The 17,452-nt window shown below is 35.9% G+C and overlaps 2 protein-coding genes across 2 annotated transcripts in view; both read left to right on the top strand.

The window, feature by feature from the left end:
* Positions 1-17,452, top strand: part of LOC135088467 (THAP domain-containing protein 5-like) — a 462,607-nt gene that overhangs the window by 404,459 nt on the left and 40,696 nt on the right. The gene's annotated exons all lie outside the window — the stretch shown is intronic.
* LOC135088471 (glutamate receptor-interacting protein 1) overlaps positions 1-17,452 on the top strand; it is a 386,630-nt gene that overhangs the window by 338,297 nt on the left and 30,881 nt on the right. Inside the window, exon 5 of the mRNA XM_063983299.1 lies at positions 12,485-12,694. Within this exon, the coding sequence (XP_063839369.1) occupies positions 12,485-12,694 (210 nt within the window). The remainder of the gene's footprint in view (positions 1-12,484; positions 12,695-17,452) is intronic.

Here is a 17,452-nt window from a genome sequence, read left to right as displayed (position 1 = left end):
TATTTAATTTTACTAGCGATTGAACTAAATCGCACTTTTTACAATTTTATTTGAAGAAGTTTTAATAATCTCTAGCTCTTTTACATTTCATTATTCACTGGATAAACCTGAATTTTTCATAATCTAATGCTAATATAAAATCAGAAAAGAAAATGGCGATTCATCAATTAGATCTCTATTAGCAAATCAGCGTTTCTGGACCAATTATATTCAGTGGAGTCTGCGATTTTACTCGTCGATTTTCTTGGCTTGCAAATTGCTACTTATCCAGAGATATTCACGTGATTTTCTTCTCACTTTTTGTTGTGTTTTGTGTTTCTTTTATCTTTGCGGTCTTGTGTTCAAAGTTCTTATAGCTGACCAGATACTATTGGTAATAATGACATCAATATTACTGTCACTCCTACTTTCGATAATGACATTAAAAATCTCCCCACATACAATTCGTATTTCATCATCATCATAAGTAACTATCATCCCTTTATTTTAACCACAACACTGTCAGTAGTAATTGTCATTACTTGAATGTAATACGTGAACTACAGTCACGTGCGAAGAGACATCAAAATCTGACCCAGCAGTTTTGAGAAAAATCGTAGGTACTTTAGAATACATATTTTAACTACTATTACGGATGTATAATTAGACTTCAGTAATATCCATAGATATGTGCCCCATTCTTTTAGTACCCTATTTTACAATATTCCTTAATTTTGCAATAAATTGTAGGTATACTTCCCATGCCAAAATGTTATCTAACTACGTCAAGATTGAAGGAACAGAGAGAGTCTTTGCATTAAGTGTTAAGATTGGTAGGTAGGTGCCATAAATAATTCCGTGCTAATGGACACTCCTTCGAAACAAAATGTTTATTCACATTGATTAAGACCTCAATCAGAACCCACAGTAAAAAGTTGTAGGCAATTCCAAAGAGGTAATTTATTTACCGTTGAAGATGTACACTGACAGGGTGATAAAATATATCATGCAAGCTACTCTGAACCTTCTACTCTCAGGTTAAAGTTCAATTTACAGTAGCAAGGTTAGAGTTGGGAAGCGTATAGCATAGAACTTGAATCTAACAGAGCCGATGGGAATTAACTATTAGTAGAAAATCCAGAATCGGATTTTCTCGGGACGCGCTAAGATAGAGTGGGTTCAAGATTTCTCTTTTATATAGCGCGAAAAGATTTATTAATGGTCTCTTTCTGAGAGAGCAGAAAACGCTGTTAAATTTTATACTGCATTTTTCGACATTTTACATTTTAAATTAGTACTCTCTGTTGCCGGTTTTTCTGTGCATGTGTATAAAAAAACTATGGTTACCAGTAAAATAACTTTTCAGTTTATTGTTCTAAACATTCGTAGTCACTGACACTTATTTTGCATTGTAAGTAAGTATACCTACGTTTTTATCAGTCACCAATGTTGCGGTTCAATTGAAAGGCATGTCACCGTGTCGAAATATCTAAGACTACCAAAAGGGCATAAAGTTACCTATTATATAGGTACATATACTGTTCAAGTACAGTGGCCAATAAGTTGATAGCACAACCTTGTTCCAGTTGTAACGTAGATATGTTACGAACATTTTGGCTACTTTGAAAAAAAGAAAGAAAGAAAAAAAGAAACTTTGGGTGTCTATTTGACATATTTTATGGCTCTGACTGTAAGTACTTACCGATTGTCTGACCACCTGAAACAAAAAAAAAACCTTTTTGAAATTACTGCTCTCAAAAACCTTTTACTGATAAATCGATGTTTCTATTCACTACAATAACAAATAATAAAACATTTAAAACCAAGATGAAAAAATAAATTCACAAATCCATCAGAGAGCTAGTTCAACTCATACGAATTCGTTTCGCGTGTAAAATATTGAAATACAGTGTTAGTGAAAGACAAAAATATATTTTCAACGCGTGGCGTAAGCTGTGAGCTGTTGGTCTATTGTGAATCGTTTTTGAATCGTAAAATTAATCTTATAAATTCCCATTGAAGATCCAATATTTAAATAAATTAATAAATAACTGGAAAGATAACGTTTAAAAAGTAAAAAAGAAAAATAATATTATAGATAGAGCTAAAGAAAAAAGCGAACTTCTGATATCTATCTATACTTATAATAAATCTGTAGAGAGGTCAATTCTGTACATGAAATATATTTTCAAAATAACTATCAGGGGGTGATTAGTGATCGATACTGATGCCAAAAATGCAATCAGTAAAATTTTTGTCTGTCTGTCTGTCTGTCCGTCTGTCTGTCTGTCTGTCTGTATGTTCCTTATAGAAACAAAAACTACTTGACGGATTTTAACGAAACTTGGTACAATTATTCTTCATACTCCTGGGCAGGTTATAGTATACTTAGGAATTCCCACTGGAACGGGAATTAGCGGGAAAATCCTTTTGTATGAAAAATCTAAACCGCTTAAGTTAGACGCTTGAAATTTGGCATGCAGGTACCTTAGTAAACGTAAAGCTTAGTTACAACAGGATATTGCAAAATTCCCACGGGAACGGGAGTTAGCGGGAAAAAACATTTGTATGAAAAAATCTAAACCGCGTAAGATAGATGAAGGGGGTAAAACGGGATCCACGCGTACGAAGTCGCGGGCGGCCGCTAGTTTTAAGTAATTCTTCAAGTTACTAGTAAATTGGAAGGAATGGTATTGAAATCGTTTCGCTATACTTATTTATATGCCTTAGGGCAGAACCAAGAAAAAATCTAAGAAATAATATTTGTTCTATAGACCGCAAGTAAAGATACATTATATTCTATAGAATAATCAAACGCTCCTAATTAAATAAAAGCCACTAGCCCTTAAAATACCCCCATAAAACCAAATGAAAACTGATTCCAAGGAGGGCTATCACTTACAAACCCACCTCATTAGCGTTGAGGCAAATATTTCCCGATCCTCTTACCTCTCATAGCTCTCACCAGCGAGTGGCTTCTGAGCTCCTGAATTAAAGATAGCACACGTACTACGAACGAACACGGATTTCAGTGCATTTAAGTGTCAGATAACCTTTATTCCTTTCAGATAAAGTCGCTTTTTGTGGAACTGCGATGGAACTGACGCGATGATTCATTGTGCCTACGCTTGAGTCACTATACTTTCAGGAAATCGCTCAACTTTTAGTAAGAACGTATCTAGTCTTTTAGAAGTGTTGAGTTTTGAATGTGTTCTGTGTGCTTACCATGAGTTTACGTTAGGTTTGCTCGCTAGCGACTACGTAAAAAAATGGCATAAGGTATATGAATGACAAATTGTACAGCGCCCCTTTCAAGAACTAAAATCTTAATATTTTTTTTGACGCAGTCGCTAGCGAGCACACCTAACGTAAACTCATGGTAAGCACACTGCTGTGGTACTTTTCCAAATTCGGTTTCCCCTGAAAAAGAAAGTTAATGGATTATCAACATAGTATTAGGAAGGTAACGTGATATGGAAAGCTCCATTTGTAATGTAAGTCATGTTTTTCTTTGTTATTTATACCAGTGCTGCAGGGATGGGTATTAGAACAGTTAAAAAAGTTGTAGTAAGAGCTATGGTCACATCACAATACTGATCGATTACATCACTATAAAGATTAATTATGAGATCTTTATAAGTCGTCGAATTACTCAGCTATGGTTCATTGGAAGTCATCATCATCATCATCATTTTCAGCCATAGGACGTCCACTGCTGAACATAGGCCTTCCCTAATGATTTCCACAATGGCCGGTTGATGGCGGCCTGCATCATTAGAAGTAGTCTAAGATAAGTGGTGCTGACTTACTAAGTTCACGTCTTTTGCTTTGGACACAATCACAATGTATTATTTTTTCAGCATCATAATGGTAGCTCACAATTTTATTGTCTATTATTATTTTTTTATAAAGAGACTAGTTAATTTTCTACAATCAAAGGTGCCGTTACATCACCATCTTCCTCCAGAAGAAATAAGAAAATTTGATCTAGACACAAAGGTATCTCGAGAGATATTCCTAGTATGATGTAAAAGAAGTTTTCTTTAAATTTTAAAGCCTTTTTCTAGAATTAAACATATCTCACGTACAGAGCTGACTGCAAAGAAGCAACGCTCGACTCACTCCGCTCGTGACCCCTTTTGTGGGCCAGATTCACGTGATATTTAGCGAAACCCGGTGTGAATATTGTCAATGGCTGAGAGGCTATTTTGAAAGAGGATTATTTATGATAGAATGGCGGAGAATTTTCAGTTTGAATTTTCTATTTATATCTGAACGTGACAATAGTTAAAGAATATTTTAAAATCTCTCGAAAGCGTAAATTATACAACACTTCAGTAACAACTGAAATTGGCCAGAACTCAAAAATGAGGATAGTCATGAATGAACTTGATGAGCTAGATTGGCAACATTCACTGGTGCTACAATCGTAACTCTTACTGCACGATTTTTCTCGTCTCTGTGCAATTTTAGCAATCTTTGACTTCAAATTGAATTAAATTAAGTTAGTGCGGTTAGAGATGACTTGAACTTCAGCTAGAGGTCCTCAAGGGAAACTACGGATTGTAGAGTGTGATTAGTGTGAACTAGTCAAATCAATCGAGAATACCATAGCAAGTAATTCTCGTTTGGTAGTGCATACAATCGCAGCCTGAAAACCAGCAAAAAACACCTGTACACTAACATTCAATGTTCATGCAGCCAGATTGGAAATACAATTGAGTTGTAAACAATCTTGAAAATGTAATAGACTCTAGTTTTCATGTTCATAGCGTGGGTGCGGTTCACACGGCGCGTGCAGCCTCAAATATTCAAATCGCAGCATTTGCATGTGAAACGGCCTCGACTGACACTGCTTCACTCACGTACTAGCCACACGTATCTGTTACCGTTGGATTTGAACGAATATTATTTTCAAGTTTTGCAGAATGAGGTTTGATTTGGCAAAAATGTAAGTGCCTTTTTCCTGTGATGCGGATTTCTGATTGCCCGCATTTCATTATTTTGTAGTCATGTGGATATAATAACCTTCATCATCATCATTTCAGCCATAGGACGTCCACTGCTGAACATAGGCCTCCCCCAATGCTTTCCATGTTGATCGATTGGTAGCGGCCGTAGTATAATAACCTCAGAAAACGACTATTCCTTGCGCACCATAGTGATTTGAGAATACAACAAAGTTGCTATTTTAACAAGAGATAAATTCGGAGTCGAAACTTATTCAGTCAGATATTTGATGTCATATGTGCAAATGTATTACATTAACTTAAATTCTCGTGCAACTTGGCAGATATATCAACCTAGAAGAGATGTTGATTTTAGGCATAATTTAAGACACATTTGTTTCTAAACAATAACAATATTAAGTACTTAAGAGTTAACTGAGGTAATCAGTAAGGGAGACTGAGGTGAGTTGTAACAGAAGAGAGTTGTGACATTGATAATTTTTGGAACTTATTAACTACTAGCGAGCTCGTAACAGTGGGCGTTTTTAGTTCAAGTCTTGAGCTACCAAATGCGCACTGTTGCGAGCTCACTGATAGTTAATAGGTTTCTAAAAATCGAAAATGTCACAACTCTCCTCTGTTACAACTCACCTCGGTCTCCCCTAGTTCCTACTATAGTAACGAAAACTCCCTCCACATTTTCACCCCCTTTATTTACTAACTTGACTCTACATGTCAACCACACCTCAACAACATCATTAAGCGCGCAAACAGCTCCATCTACATCGTTATGTTAATTCAACGACCCGATTTTCCAACTACCGTCGTTGTGCATTCAATTCTGCAAGCTATCAATCTAAGGCGATGGCTGAATAGGTTTCTTCGAGACATACGAGTGTGAGGCAACTGGTGACGTAATCGGAGAACCTAGTGAAGATTTGAAACCGCATTTTGATTATCTTGCTTGCAATAAAAGTTGCCTGAAACGCAATTGATAAATCCATATTTTCACATCATATTCAACTAATGGTAGACTTTTCTATAATAGGTAATAGCTAGATTACAATTCATAAACTTACTAGTATGACAGAAAATAAGCATATACATGGCTGAACTTTGGAAATTATTCATCATCATCATCATTTCAGCCATAAGACGTCCACTGCTGAACATAGTTCTCCCCCAATGATTTCCACAAAGGCCGGTTGGTAGCGACCTTCTTTGCCCATTATTGGAAATTATTGCCCAAACAAATTGTATCCGTGTAAATTTTTATAACTTTCTAGTTTTCCTAGAAAACAAAATCTTAATTAACACTATTATAACTTAGTTCAGACGATAAGTCCCATCAAGTAAACAAAAAAAGCTTAATCTGAAATGGTGTCTTAACTACTAAGGCTGAGTAGCACCAACTTACTTGACTGTAACTTTAACAATAACCGGTGCTTTTGTATGGAGTTTGACAGATCTTTGACGTTTGTTAAAGTCAAAACAAGATGGTGCAACTCAGCCTAAGAATTGAAAGAAGAATTTACTCTTGCCTAGAAATGGAAGTCATCGGCAGGCAACGAGTTTCCCTTACACCAGCTCTACCTACATTCCTTTGTCGTTTCCGATGTATCTCACATTTACGATGCCTCACCAAATACCTTAAGCTCAATACCTGACCTCCACAAAACTGTATGTACACAGTTATGCATATGCAACGTGTGTGCATCACTAGCGACACGCAGTTTGCGGTGTAACGACTGCGATAACTGAGCAGTTTGAACTCAGTCCAAAGCCGGGGTGTATCGGCATGCGAACAACTTAATGGATTTAATGATAGTGCTATTGGTGGGGTCATTTGTGACGTATGTCTATTGGAATGAGGTTCTTATTCGTATTAGTAACTTTATGGCAAGGCAGCAAAATTTTAACGGATAAGTATTTAGAAACCAGCGGCCGCCCGCGACTTCGTACGCGTGGATCCCGTTTCGTAAAATCCTTTCTTAGCAGATGCCTACGTCATAACATCTACCTGCATGCCAAATTTCAGCTCGATCCGTCCAGTAGTTTGGGCTGTGCGTTGATAGATCACTATGTCAGTCAGTCAGTCAATCAAGTTAGGTAAGTTATGTGTGCTTAGCTGCTCAGTTGCTTTTTGTTATAAGGAAAATTTATTGGTTTGAACAGCAGTGAGCTAGCAGTGAATAATACTGAATAAGAATCTCATACGTGGCATGTGTGAGCCATAAAAGCTTTGAAAGAGTATAATTGAATTTAAGTTCGTTCGTTCGTTCGTTTCAGCCAAATGACGTCCACTGCTGGACAAAGGCCTCCTCCAAGGTTTTCCACAATGCACGGTCCTGCGCTGCCCGCATCGTAGACGTAGCATGGGCAGGCCTCCTACTAGGTGGACCGACGATCTCGTAAAGGTCGCGGGAAGAGCCTGAATTTAAGTTAAACACAACATAATCTCGCACAAAGACATATAAAGCTCAGTATAAATTGTAATAATAAAATTTATGAAACTACAGCATGAATAGGGTAAAAGTCAGCTTTCAAAGCTATTAAACAAAATATTTCAGACTTTTTATATTTTTTCACGAACTAGGTATTCATCCAATAAACGCATTCACAAATCACTACGAGGATGAGAATGAATGGTGCTTACTCGTAGTAAAAAAGCACGAATCAAATTTATATTTTACGTTTTTACATTGTAAATCACATCATAGATCGATATTGATCGCTGCACATAAACTAACCGAGGCCATTACAATAAATAGGCATCAAAATATTTGCTATCGAGAACAATGCTTCAAATTGATACATCCTATCGTGAAATCAGTAAATTGATGTTGATTTTCTGAATACGTCGCGAGTTGCAATTTAGTAGGGTTGTTGAGATTCACAGTTGAAACAGTCACACACAAACATAGTTGATAATAATAATAGTTTAAGCAAAAGCAGGTTATAAATAAAATTGTAGATAGAGTAATAAACATAAACATTTGTCTTGTGTACGTGTATGAAAAGAAAATGTTTATTCAATGGAATGACAAAAGCGTCAAAACGAATAATTCCAAGTATTATTGAAAATCTACCATTACCATGTAATCATTGCATCTACATGAAATGTATCAGATTTTATCAATCTTTACTGAAACCTGAACATCCCTTGTAAGGGATAATATGTATTTATTATGTTGCACAATTCACCAATCAGCGCTCGTTTACATTTCATTATTTAAAATGACTTGTTCAATAAAATTACTATACGATTTTGTTGTAACCAAATTGTGTTTATCATCTCCTGAAAAAATGTATGACTAAAACCTTCCCATTACTTAATGAAATGGACATTTAGATTTAGTTAGATTACAATCTCAGTCAGTCTATGGGCAGAATTCCCGACTCACAAAATAATGACACTTAAATTAATTAGTTCGCCCTTGAATAGGTTTTAAGAGATTTGTTAGCCAGACAAAGTTAAAACTTTGTCTGGCTGGCTTTTATAGTCAATAGCAATCTTTTTGATTATAAAGGGATTCACGAAATTCAAGTGGAATATTCGTCAAATCGGCAATTCCTCAAAATGATGTTATAAGGTCAAATCCATAGTTGGCCAAATCGTCTGTTTGTCCAATTATTACATTTGCCAAGTACCTTTACTCGAAAGCTTTTTGTCTAAACTTCTTAGACCTTTTCCCAAATGAGGGTATAGTTAAACCCGTTTCATATTTACGAGCAATCCACACTTTTATGAAGGTCCAAACTGCTGTCAGTAACGCGCTAGTTAAGCTTCAGCGAAACCAACGCGTGCAGATCGCGTCGGCGATTGCGATCACTGCGCGTGCATAGATCGCCGCGACCAATGACAGGACGCGTTGATGTGAACTCATCGCTACAAATTCATCAAGACGTCTGTAGGCCTAGAATGCGCGCCGCGATAAGCGTATATCACGCCATTTTATTGATTTTACGCGATAAACCCATACATTTGTCGTCTAAAATCATCGATAAGATTTTATCAAGGCGCGCATCCTAGCCTGGCTGATTGCCATCGCCATCGCGCACGCACGCTGCACGCGTTGGTTTGGCCGAGCCTCTAGATGTCCAGCATTTCACACTCGCAACTATGTTGCTGAGTTACGATATTTTCCGTCCAAAGATTTTATGGTCTCGACAGATTGGCCTTAAACTGTTGTAGTAATAGGAGTACGTGCGAATCTTGAGTGTTTTAGTGTTTGTAAATCGTGCAATATCAGCTCTACACTAACTTCATTGTAAAAAACATGTTTTTCTTGTTTTACCTAATATTATAATAAGATACGTCAACTATTTTATAGTCTCTACCGTCTTAGTTAAGGGATACCTAATGTAAAAAAGCCCATATTTAGTACCCATATTACAAGCTTTGCTTAGTTTGGACCTAGATGCGTATTATTAAAAAATTACAAAAATAAAACGTCATACAATTGATCACTAACAAATAGATTTTAAATTGGAATTAATTGATATCTTAAAATCCTGACTAAAAACTTAATACGACTTGAACCATGGATGTCTCGAAAAGAAAAAGAAAGTTAATCCAACTCGAATGGTTTGTTCATATCTTTCCAACTATTCAAGCTCTAATTGGCCAAGAATTATTAAAATTTCTTGCTTTGTAACTGTCCAACTGTCTCACAGCATTTAACACTTTAAAGCGGCGACAATGTTGCTAGTATCAACTTCAAGCCGACCCCGTACAGAGAGGATTTTATTGCTATTGCTCTTGTTGATTTATGACCTCACAGATTTACTTCAACTATGTATTGGAAGTGTGAATAGGTACAGTAAAATAATTTAGTATCAATAATGAATGAATGAATGATTTTATAGAGCTGTTATTTCGCCAGAACTTTTAAGTTTTGCCCGAAAATACAACTAATTTTAATATTGCCTTTCTGAAAGTTTGTATCTGGTTTATTTAGTTATTTTCATTTATTTAGTTACAAATTAATTTTTGGTTGATTTTAATAATAATTTAAACCGTTATAAAATATTTAATTAATCTGATTCAAAGTGACACGTAACATGGGTTACAACAATTTTACAAACTAACCTTTACACGCTCATAAATTGTTGTAAACGAAAATTTACTATGTGCCCGAATAAACCCAAACAACACAATCCTGATTTACTGACTGTTCCGTTAGAGGATCATTTGACTCATTATGTGGTCGGTTAGCTGCATAATTGACCAGGAAATTTATAGTCACGTGATATTTATTACGTTAACACTGTGATTGAAACTGTAAACAATAATGGGCTGTAATGGGCATCTTTAACGTTTATGACTGTGTTCCAATTAATCTTAATTAACAGGAATAATTGTCATTAAACCCCTTTTTAAGTAGCTCTTTTTGTAGCAAAAACTTTAAGAAACAACAACAAGTCTTACACAAGTTTTCCGCTGGAGAGTTTTCCTCATAAACTTACCGCATACTTATGTATCATTAGTTACCACTTTGTTCTGGTTTAGAATTTGAATTTAATAACTGATGATGTCGCACACCTAGATCTAAACTGAGACAACTCAAAAAGGGCATTTTTCAGGAGGCGAAAAAAACGTATTACTACATTTTTTGTTAGGGAAGTTATGAAACTCAGTTTTATTTTAGATTATTGATAGGCTGTGAATTGACCCTGTATATAAAGTGGGTCATAAAATCTATCCTTTTTACCTTTAATCGCAGTTTTTTTAGTTGTTACATTTTAGGAGAATGACTTTGTATAAATAATAAACTATATTTAGACTTGAATCAGTTTTGTTTGGACATTTTGAGATTTGAGTTCTCCTTTTCCACTCTTAAAATTTTTATATCGTGTCAATTAACTTGATTCTGATTTTCGTCTAAAACCAAATTAGTTCCCCACATTTTTTGCAAGATTTTAGTGTCATAAAACTTTTCAAATGTCATCTCTTCCACGTTCTTTGGTCCTCTGTATTTCAAAATTTGAAGATGTGGCTGAGTCCTCTTCTTACACTATTAAAGTGGTTTTCTTTGATTGTTTCGATATCCTAAATCATCAATTTAGGAATTGTTTGTGAAAGCAGTTCTTTTTGAACACGATCTGGATCAGCAAAGAGATATAAATGAAAATTTCATGACATGGTGGACATGATAGGTGTTTGAGTTTCTTCAGCCACTTTTTCTTAGCATCAGCCGATCGATATGGTTATTTATTATTTATTTACTTATTATAGACCTTTTTTATACATTATTTTATATTTCTACATTATAAAGAAGGTTTTATCTCTTGTGCAGACAACAACATATCAGACTATACACTTGTATTATAACTAAATAAGTTACTACAGTGTTTAACTTGCAGTTCCGTCGTCTGTACATTGCCTTTTTAATTATCTTTACATTGTTCTCTTAAAATATTTACAAGAAAAAGACCCAGCATCATTTTTTTCGGAAAATAAAAATAATATCCACTGTAAATTTTACTTATCCAACAAAAGTAAGTTAACTCAAAACACTCTTCTCAAACAAAATAGGAGATAGTTTAAATTAAAACAATACTATTTAGAAACAGGGATTATCATACTGTACCTGATTTTAGGTGAAACGTGCAAAACTACACGTTTTGTATAGAACAACATTGAAATGAAATTTGTTCCAACAAAACTACGCCAACTAGAAATTCACAAGTTGATTCATCAAAACAAACTCAACTCAAAATAGTAACAAAATTTATGTTATTTTATCAAAAAAAACTGGAACAAGTCAAAATATTCTGGTTGACTATTGCAGAACAACTCATCAATACTGTTATCGACATCCCTAGACAAAATACTTTCTATTTCTGCGATAGTTCTAACTCCCAAATCGCTATACTTCGACTTTTTTGAAGCCAACTAATTGCTTCGCTCCATGAAGCGATCGCGAAATTGAATCCATCACGAATGTTTGTCTAGGAGGACCGAAATAAAGCAGTTGTAAAAACAAGGTAATTACACAAAACTCATCAAGTATTAAGGATTAAGACTAAAGGACGGATTGCGGCTGTATCCGACTTTCATCCGATCCTAAATGGGCAGGACACTTTGATGAGGGTAGGACGTTTGTTTTTGTGCCGATACCCGCTCTGATTGTTTCTATCTATAATGCTTAATGGTTATTGACGCGAAAGTCTTTTATATTGCTATGAATTATTTACACAAAACTCCAAAAGAGTATCCCAAATCGGGTATTGGAGCTAAACGCTTTCATTACCTTTACAACATAATATTATAGGATAATCATAAGAAAATGTGGTAACAATTTTCAGTTTCCACGAGCTTTTTGTAGCTTACTGAAGCTTTCTAAGTAAATTTCGTCCTCGAAGATTTCAATAAAAGTACAAAAACTTTCATAAGTTTAAACTACAAAATGTAGGGTCATCAAAATCAATCAATTAGTGAAGGAGCACCAGACGTGACCAGATCATCCGATCCTCAAAACTTTCGCGTTAAAAATATTAGTTTACGTTTCCGAATATTTTCTCGCAACTAACAGAACATCTTTTGTCCCCAGGTCGCTCAGAGCCAGGCATCGTGCCGTCCATAGTGGGGTTCACCAAGGACTCGGTTGCGCAGGAGTCGGACCGGCTGGCGCCAGGAGACAGGATCTGCAGCGTCAACGGGATATCCACAGCTCGGCTCACAAATGAGGAGGTGCTGCGGCTACTGGACAATGTGGAGGAGAGGGCCTCGCTGGAGGTGGAGTACTACATGCCGAATTATGGTGAGCATTCATTTAAGTATTTTTATATTTTTAAACTCTTGGCAATGGACGGGGCACAATGCACATAGCTCGTAGAGCTGATGGCCGCTGGGGCAGGAATGTTCTTGAGTGGCGACCACGAGCCGGAAGACGTAGCGTGGGCAGGCCTCCCACTAGGTGGACCGACGATCTGGTGAGGGTCGCGGGAGGTGCCTGGATGCGAGCGGCGCAGGCCCGGTCTTTGTGGATATCCTTGGGGGAGGCCTTTGTCCAGCAGTGGACGTCTTTCGGCTGAAATGACCGAACGAACGAAACTCTTGGCCTGCACCTTACTTGATGGGAAGTGATAATCAGGTTGAAGGTGGAAGTTACACTCAAGATCCTCAACACAGAGGAACTCCTTTACAGTAGTTATCTATTAAGAGCGTTGTCACATTTTTCATGCAGAAATCGAGAATTTGGCAGATTTCAAAATGATTTTAGTCATATAATTTATTGTTATAGCTTCTTTTGACTTATATCATCGTAATTATCATACATTTTTACGGAATGTCTATTGACAAAATCTCGTTCAAATTGGATTTTTGCCTACGAAAACAGCGAATTTCGAAAGCCCGATTTCCAGGTAACTCGCGAAGGCACAACTTTGAACTAATATTACAACAAATTTATTTCTAAGTAAGAAGATAGAATGTATTCATTAGAATAAGCATACCCTGAAAAAGAAAGTGTATTGAGAAAATTTTGATGTTTAATTCATTAAAATGCATTTTTATCATGTCTAAGATAGTCAAAATTCGAGAAAATTACTGCAAGAAAACAGGTCACATCTCATAATCTAAAAGTCATTTGGCAACATAAACTACTTTATACTTAAGAAGAAACATAGTACTATTATTGTGTGAAAAAGAAAAAATATCTATCTTCAATTTTCAAATGAAAAATTAATTTGAAAATACTATAAAATCGGGTGCATCAAATGGCATAAATCAGTCGTGCTTTGGCACTCGTAGACGCCGGGTCTATGTCAGTTGACTGCCCACTGACGTATATGCGTCACGCGTGATTTTTTCGTAAATTGTAGTATGATTGAGTACTTTTGATCCGCAAGTATTTTTAATTTATTTGTTTAGGTAAATCGGACTTGTAATTTCTTTCTTTTCAAACTTTTTATTATTTTACTTACAGAATATGGGTAGAATAGATATAAGATATTATTATGGTATCTGTTTGGTCAGGAAAAAATAAATAACTAATAAAATTTTTAACAGGGTGTCAAAACATTAGTCTATGCTATTGTGTTTCTACCAACATCTAATAAAACTCTTCCTTACTAATAAAAGTTGAATAGAGTCTGTATGGTCACACAACTCTTCGTCATGTTTTTCCGAAAGTCCAATTACTGACGACTGAATGAAAGAAATTGGTGCTTAACTATTCATCTGATATTAAACGTTTAGTATGTGGGATATGATGTTCATCCACAATAAGGAAGCTAGATGTTAGTGCTTCCTTCCGAGCGGGTGTTGTGCTCGGGGACCAAGGTCCAATTTACACCATCTTGGTTTGCCTATTTATACTTGGCAGGATATAAAACTCCGTCACCGCGATGCAGGTTTGTATGAGCGGCGGAGTGTGCCATAGTGTAGTAGTGACAGCGCCATCTGTTGGTACACAGTTTGTAGTGGCGTATCGTCGGTGTCGCCACACCACTCCCCCCGGAAGAACCGGAGGTGGATGACGTCAGGATGAGCTCAGCAGTCTGTGCGTGATGAGCTTACAAGTGCCAGGTGTGCTCAAGTCTGCGGTGCGTCGAGACGAGCGGGTTGCGGACGTTGCGGTGCTCTATCCACGGTGAGTCGGGATAGTGAGCGGAGGCGTCTTCGATGGTCGGGCGTGGAGCTGGGCCAGAGCTGTACCCGTGACCAGTGAAGTGACGGTTGCTTGCTGCCGAGGAACCAGGAAGGTCGGTTGCGATCTGCGATGGTCCCTGAAGGCTGGATGCTGGCTTGTTGAAGACTGGAGCTGATGACGGAGGGCGGAGATGGTGAGGATGGCGGAGGCTGATGCCGAAGATGGTGGTGATGGAAAGGTTGCGTATCAGATCACGTCGGGGTCACCAATGTGGGATATGATGCTCAACCACAATAAGGAAGCTAGATGTTAGTGCTTCCTTCCGAGCGGGTGTTGTGCTCGGGGACCAAGGTCCAATTTACACCATCTTGGTTTGCCTATTTATACTTGGCAGGATATAAAACTCCGTCACCGCGATGCAGGTTTGTATGAGCGGCGGAGTGTGCCATAGTGTAGTAGTGACAGCGCCATCTGTTGGTACACAGTTTGTAGTGGCGTATCGTCGGTGTCGCCACAAGTAATAAAGGGGTAGGTCAGGTAAATGGCAAATCCACCAGCGGTCGCTCGATGACACTTAGACAAATAGTTTTATAAAACGTCAACTAAGTTGGTTAGGTATTTGTATTGTAGATACTTATATACAAATGAACGTATAAAATGAGTTTATTTTTAAAAGTATAGGTACAGGGTGGAAACGATAAGTGATTTCACTTGATTTTTAATTATAAAAGATATCGAGAAACTGTTTACTGTTCCTGTAAGTGCTTCATGAGCTCTTTAAAACAATAACAATAAATAGGTCAAAGAATAAACTGGATCTATGCGAAAATTCAATGTTTCCGAATTTCATACTAAATGTATGCCGCCAGCCATACCTACCATATTAGAAGTGTTAATTTTTTAAATTTAAATTTTTAATTGAGTAATATATATTAATCAAACAACAAACTCGTAAATTGCATTCTTATTTAAATTATTTACGGAAAACATGATTTTAGGTTTAACTTGCTACAATATCATCAAGAGATACTAATTAATAAATACTAAATAAACAGATAAAGGGGACGGCATTAAGGCACTCAGAATTCTCAGAAACCTTTGATTTCGTGTTTGTTTGTAACTGTATTAAATGTATGAAAGCTGGAAATATAGGTTTTTTGAATAGATTCAGTTCGTTCTTAAACATTATTGATGCCGTTTGCTAGGTCTCATGAAGCACTTTTTCAGTAAGTAACCATTTGTTCGACATCTTGTATACCTACTATAAGAAATATTCGAGTGAGATCACTTATCGATTATTTTCGTCATCCTTATTTGTATTAAATTTAATTAAAATACACTAAGGCTGAATTGCACCACCTAACTTTGACCCTAACTGACAATAACCGGTGTTTTATGTTAGACAGATTTTTGACATCCAAAATTTTGATGTCAATGTTAAAGTAAGACGGTGCAACACGGCCTAACAAATGTGTCGTAGACAGTACTTTTTATTTTCTTCATAAATCTTTCTTTTCTTTGTAAAGCTATCTACAAGCTTTTATTTTCTTTGACATCTGGAGTTGTAAAATCTTGCAACTTAAAATTTACTTACTTCCCGTTTTCCCATTGGGCTGAAATTTTGCATGTCTACACAGGCATGCAAAATTTCGTTTCATTTCGCACTAAATAATTTAATTTACACGTGTTTTCATGCGATGGCCAAGTCAATATATTTATGTAAAACGTTAATGATTTCCTGGACTGGACTTGGTATTAGGTACATGGATCTCACAACTTTTTACCGTAGAACAACTGAGTAGTGAGACTTGGTTTTTTGACAAGTATTGTTTTTGATGGGTTTGTATTACAGAACGCATGTGTACCTAATGGGATAACTGTTTAAAAACACGATTAGATAAATTTTGCTCTATGGATAAAAATCTTAAAGTTACCTCTGATTTTTTAGCATTATACGACCGTGGTTTATAATAATAAATTCTATAAAATCACAATGATATCAGTATTTACCTCTTTGATTTCCTGACTTGTTTAGATTTACAAAAACTAAATATTTATTATTAACTTTTAGATAATAATTTGAATGGCGCTTACGATGTTTAGTTACGAGCTCTTTGATGGACACAGATATTATAGATAACGTTTAAAAAATGGCACGCTCGTTTTCATACATTTCATTCTATTTATTTAACCTTTCCATATTTATGTGCGGAAACGTCACAAAATCAGAATAAATTTTAATTTTTCCATCCCGCATCATAAAAACTAAAAAGTCAAAAGTAAAATTTAAATAGTAAATATTTTTCATAAACATGCAACATTTGATGCTGTAAAAAGAATAAAATAAAACATAAATTCTTTCAAACCCATCAGCTTATTACTTTACTCAATTTAAACATTAAAAACTTGTCGCGGGATTTACTAGTGTAAAAAATACATTAATTACGTAACTTGATTTTGCTAAAAGTCTGATCTGAGAAAAAATCAAATAGGTAAATAATACATTTTATTTCTTTATTATTATGTATGATGTACTGTCTTAGGTACGATACAACTACGGATTAAGATCGTTTAGTCGACGCAGCGTTAAAATTGTACAGATAAATGCAGTTTGCGCACTCACTACGCGACGTCAAGCAATAAAAACCTAAAATTCGAACGCCAACTTTTTGCTACAACGCTCTTAAGTTGAAGGCTATTTTCCTTACCTCTTAATATAAGTACAACAATGGTATCAACATTGTTGTTATGGTTGTTTTTAACGCCTTTGAAGTAAGAGATGAATAATACGACAAAATTATTTCACATTCAATTTTATTTTCCAACAAGTGGTTGTGCTTAAGATACAGTTCTAAAAATTAGTTACCCTTTACAGGCATAATAAATATTATATAAAATAAATTACATATACCTACTGTTTAAATT

The sequence above is a fragment of the Ostrinia nubilalis genome, chromosome 4 (genome assembly GCF_963855985.1).
Source record: "Ostrinia nubilalis chromosome 4, ilOstNubi1.1, whole genome shotgun sequence".
In the NCBI taxonomy this organism is placed as follows: Eukaryota; Metazoa; Arthropoda; class Insecta; order Lepidoptera; family Crambidae; genus Ostrinia; species Ostrinia nubilalis.
The sequence above is the reverse complement of the archived record's forward strand: the minus strand, read 5'-3'. Positions and strand labels throughout refer to the sequence as shown.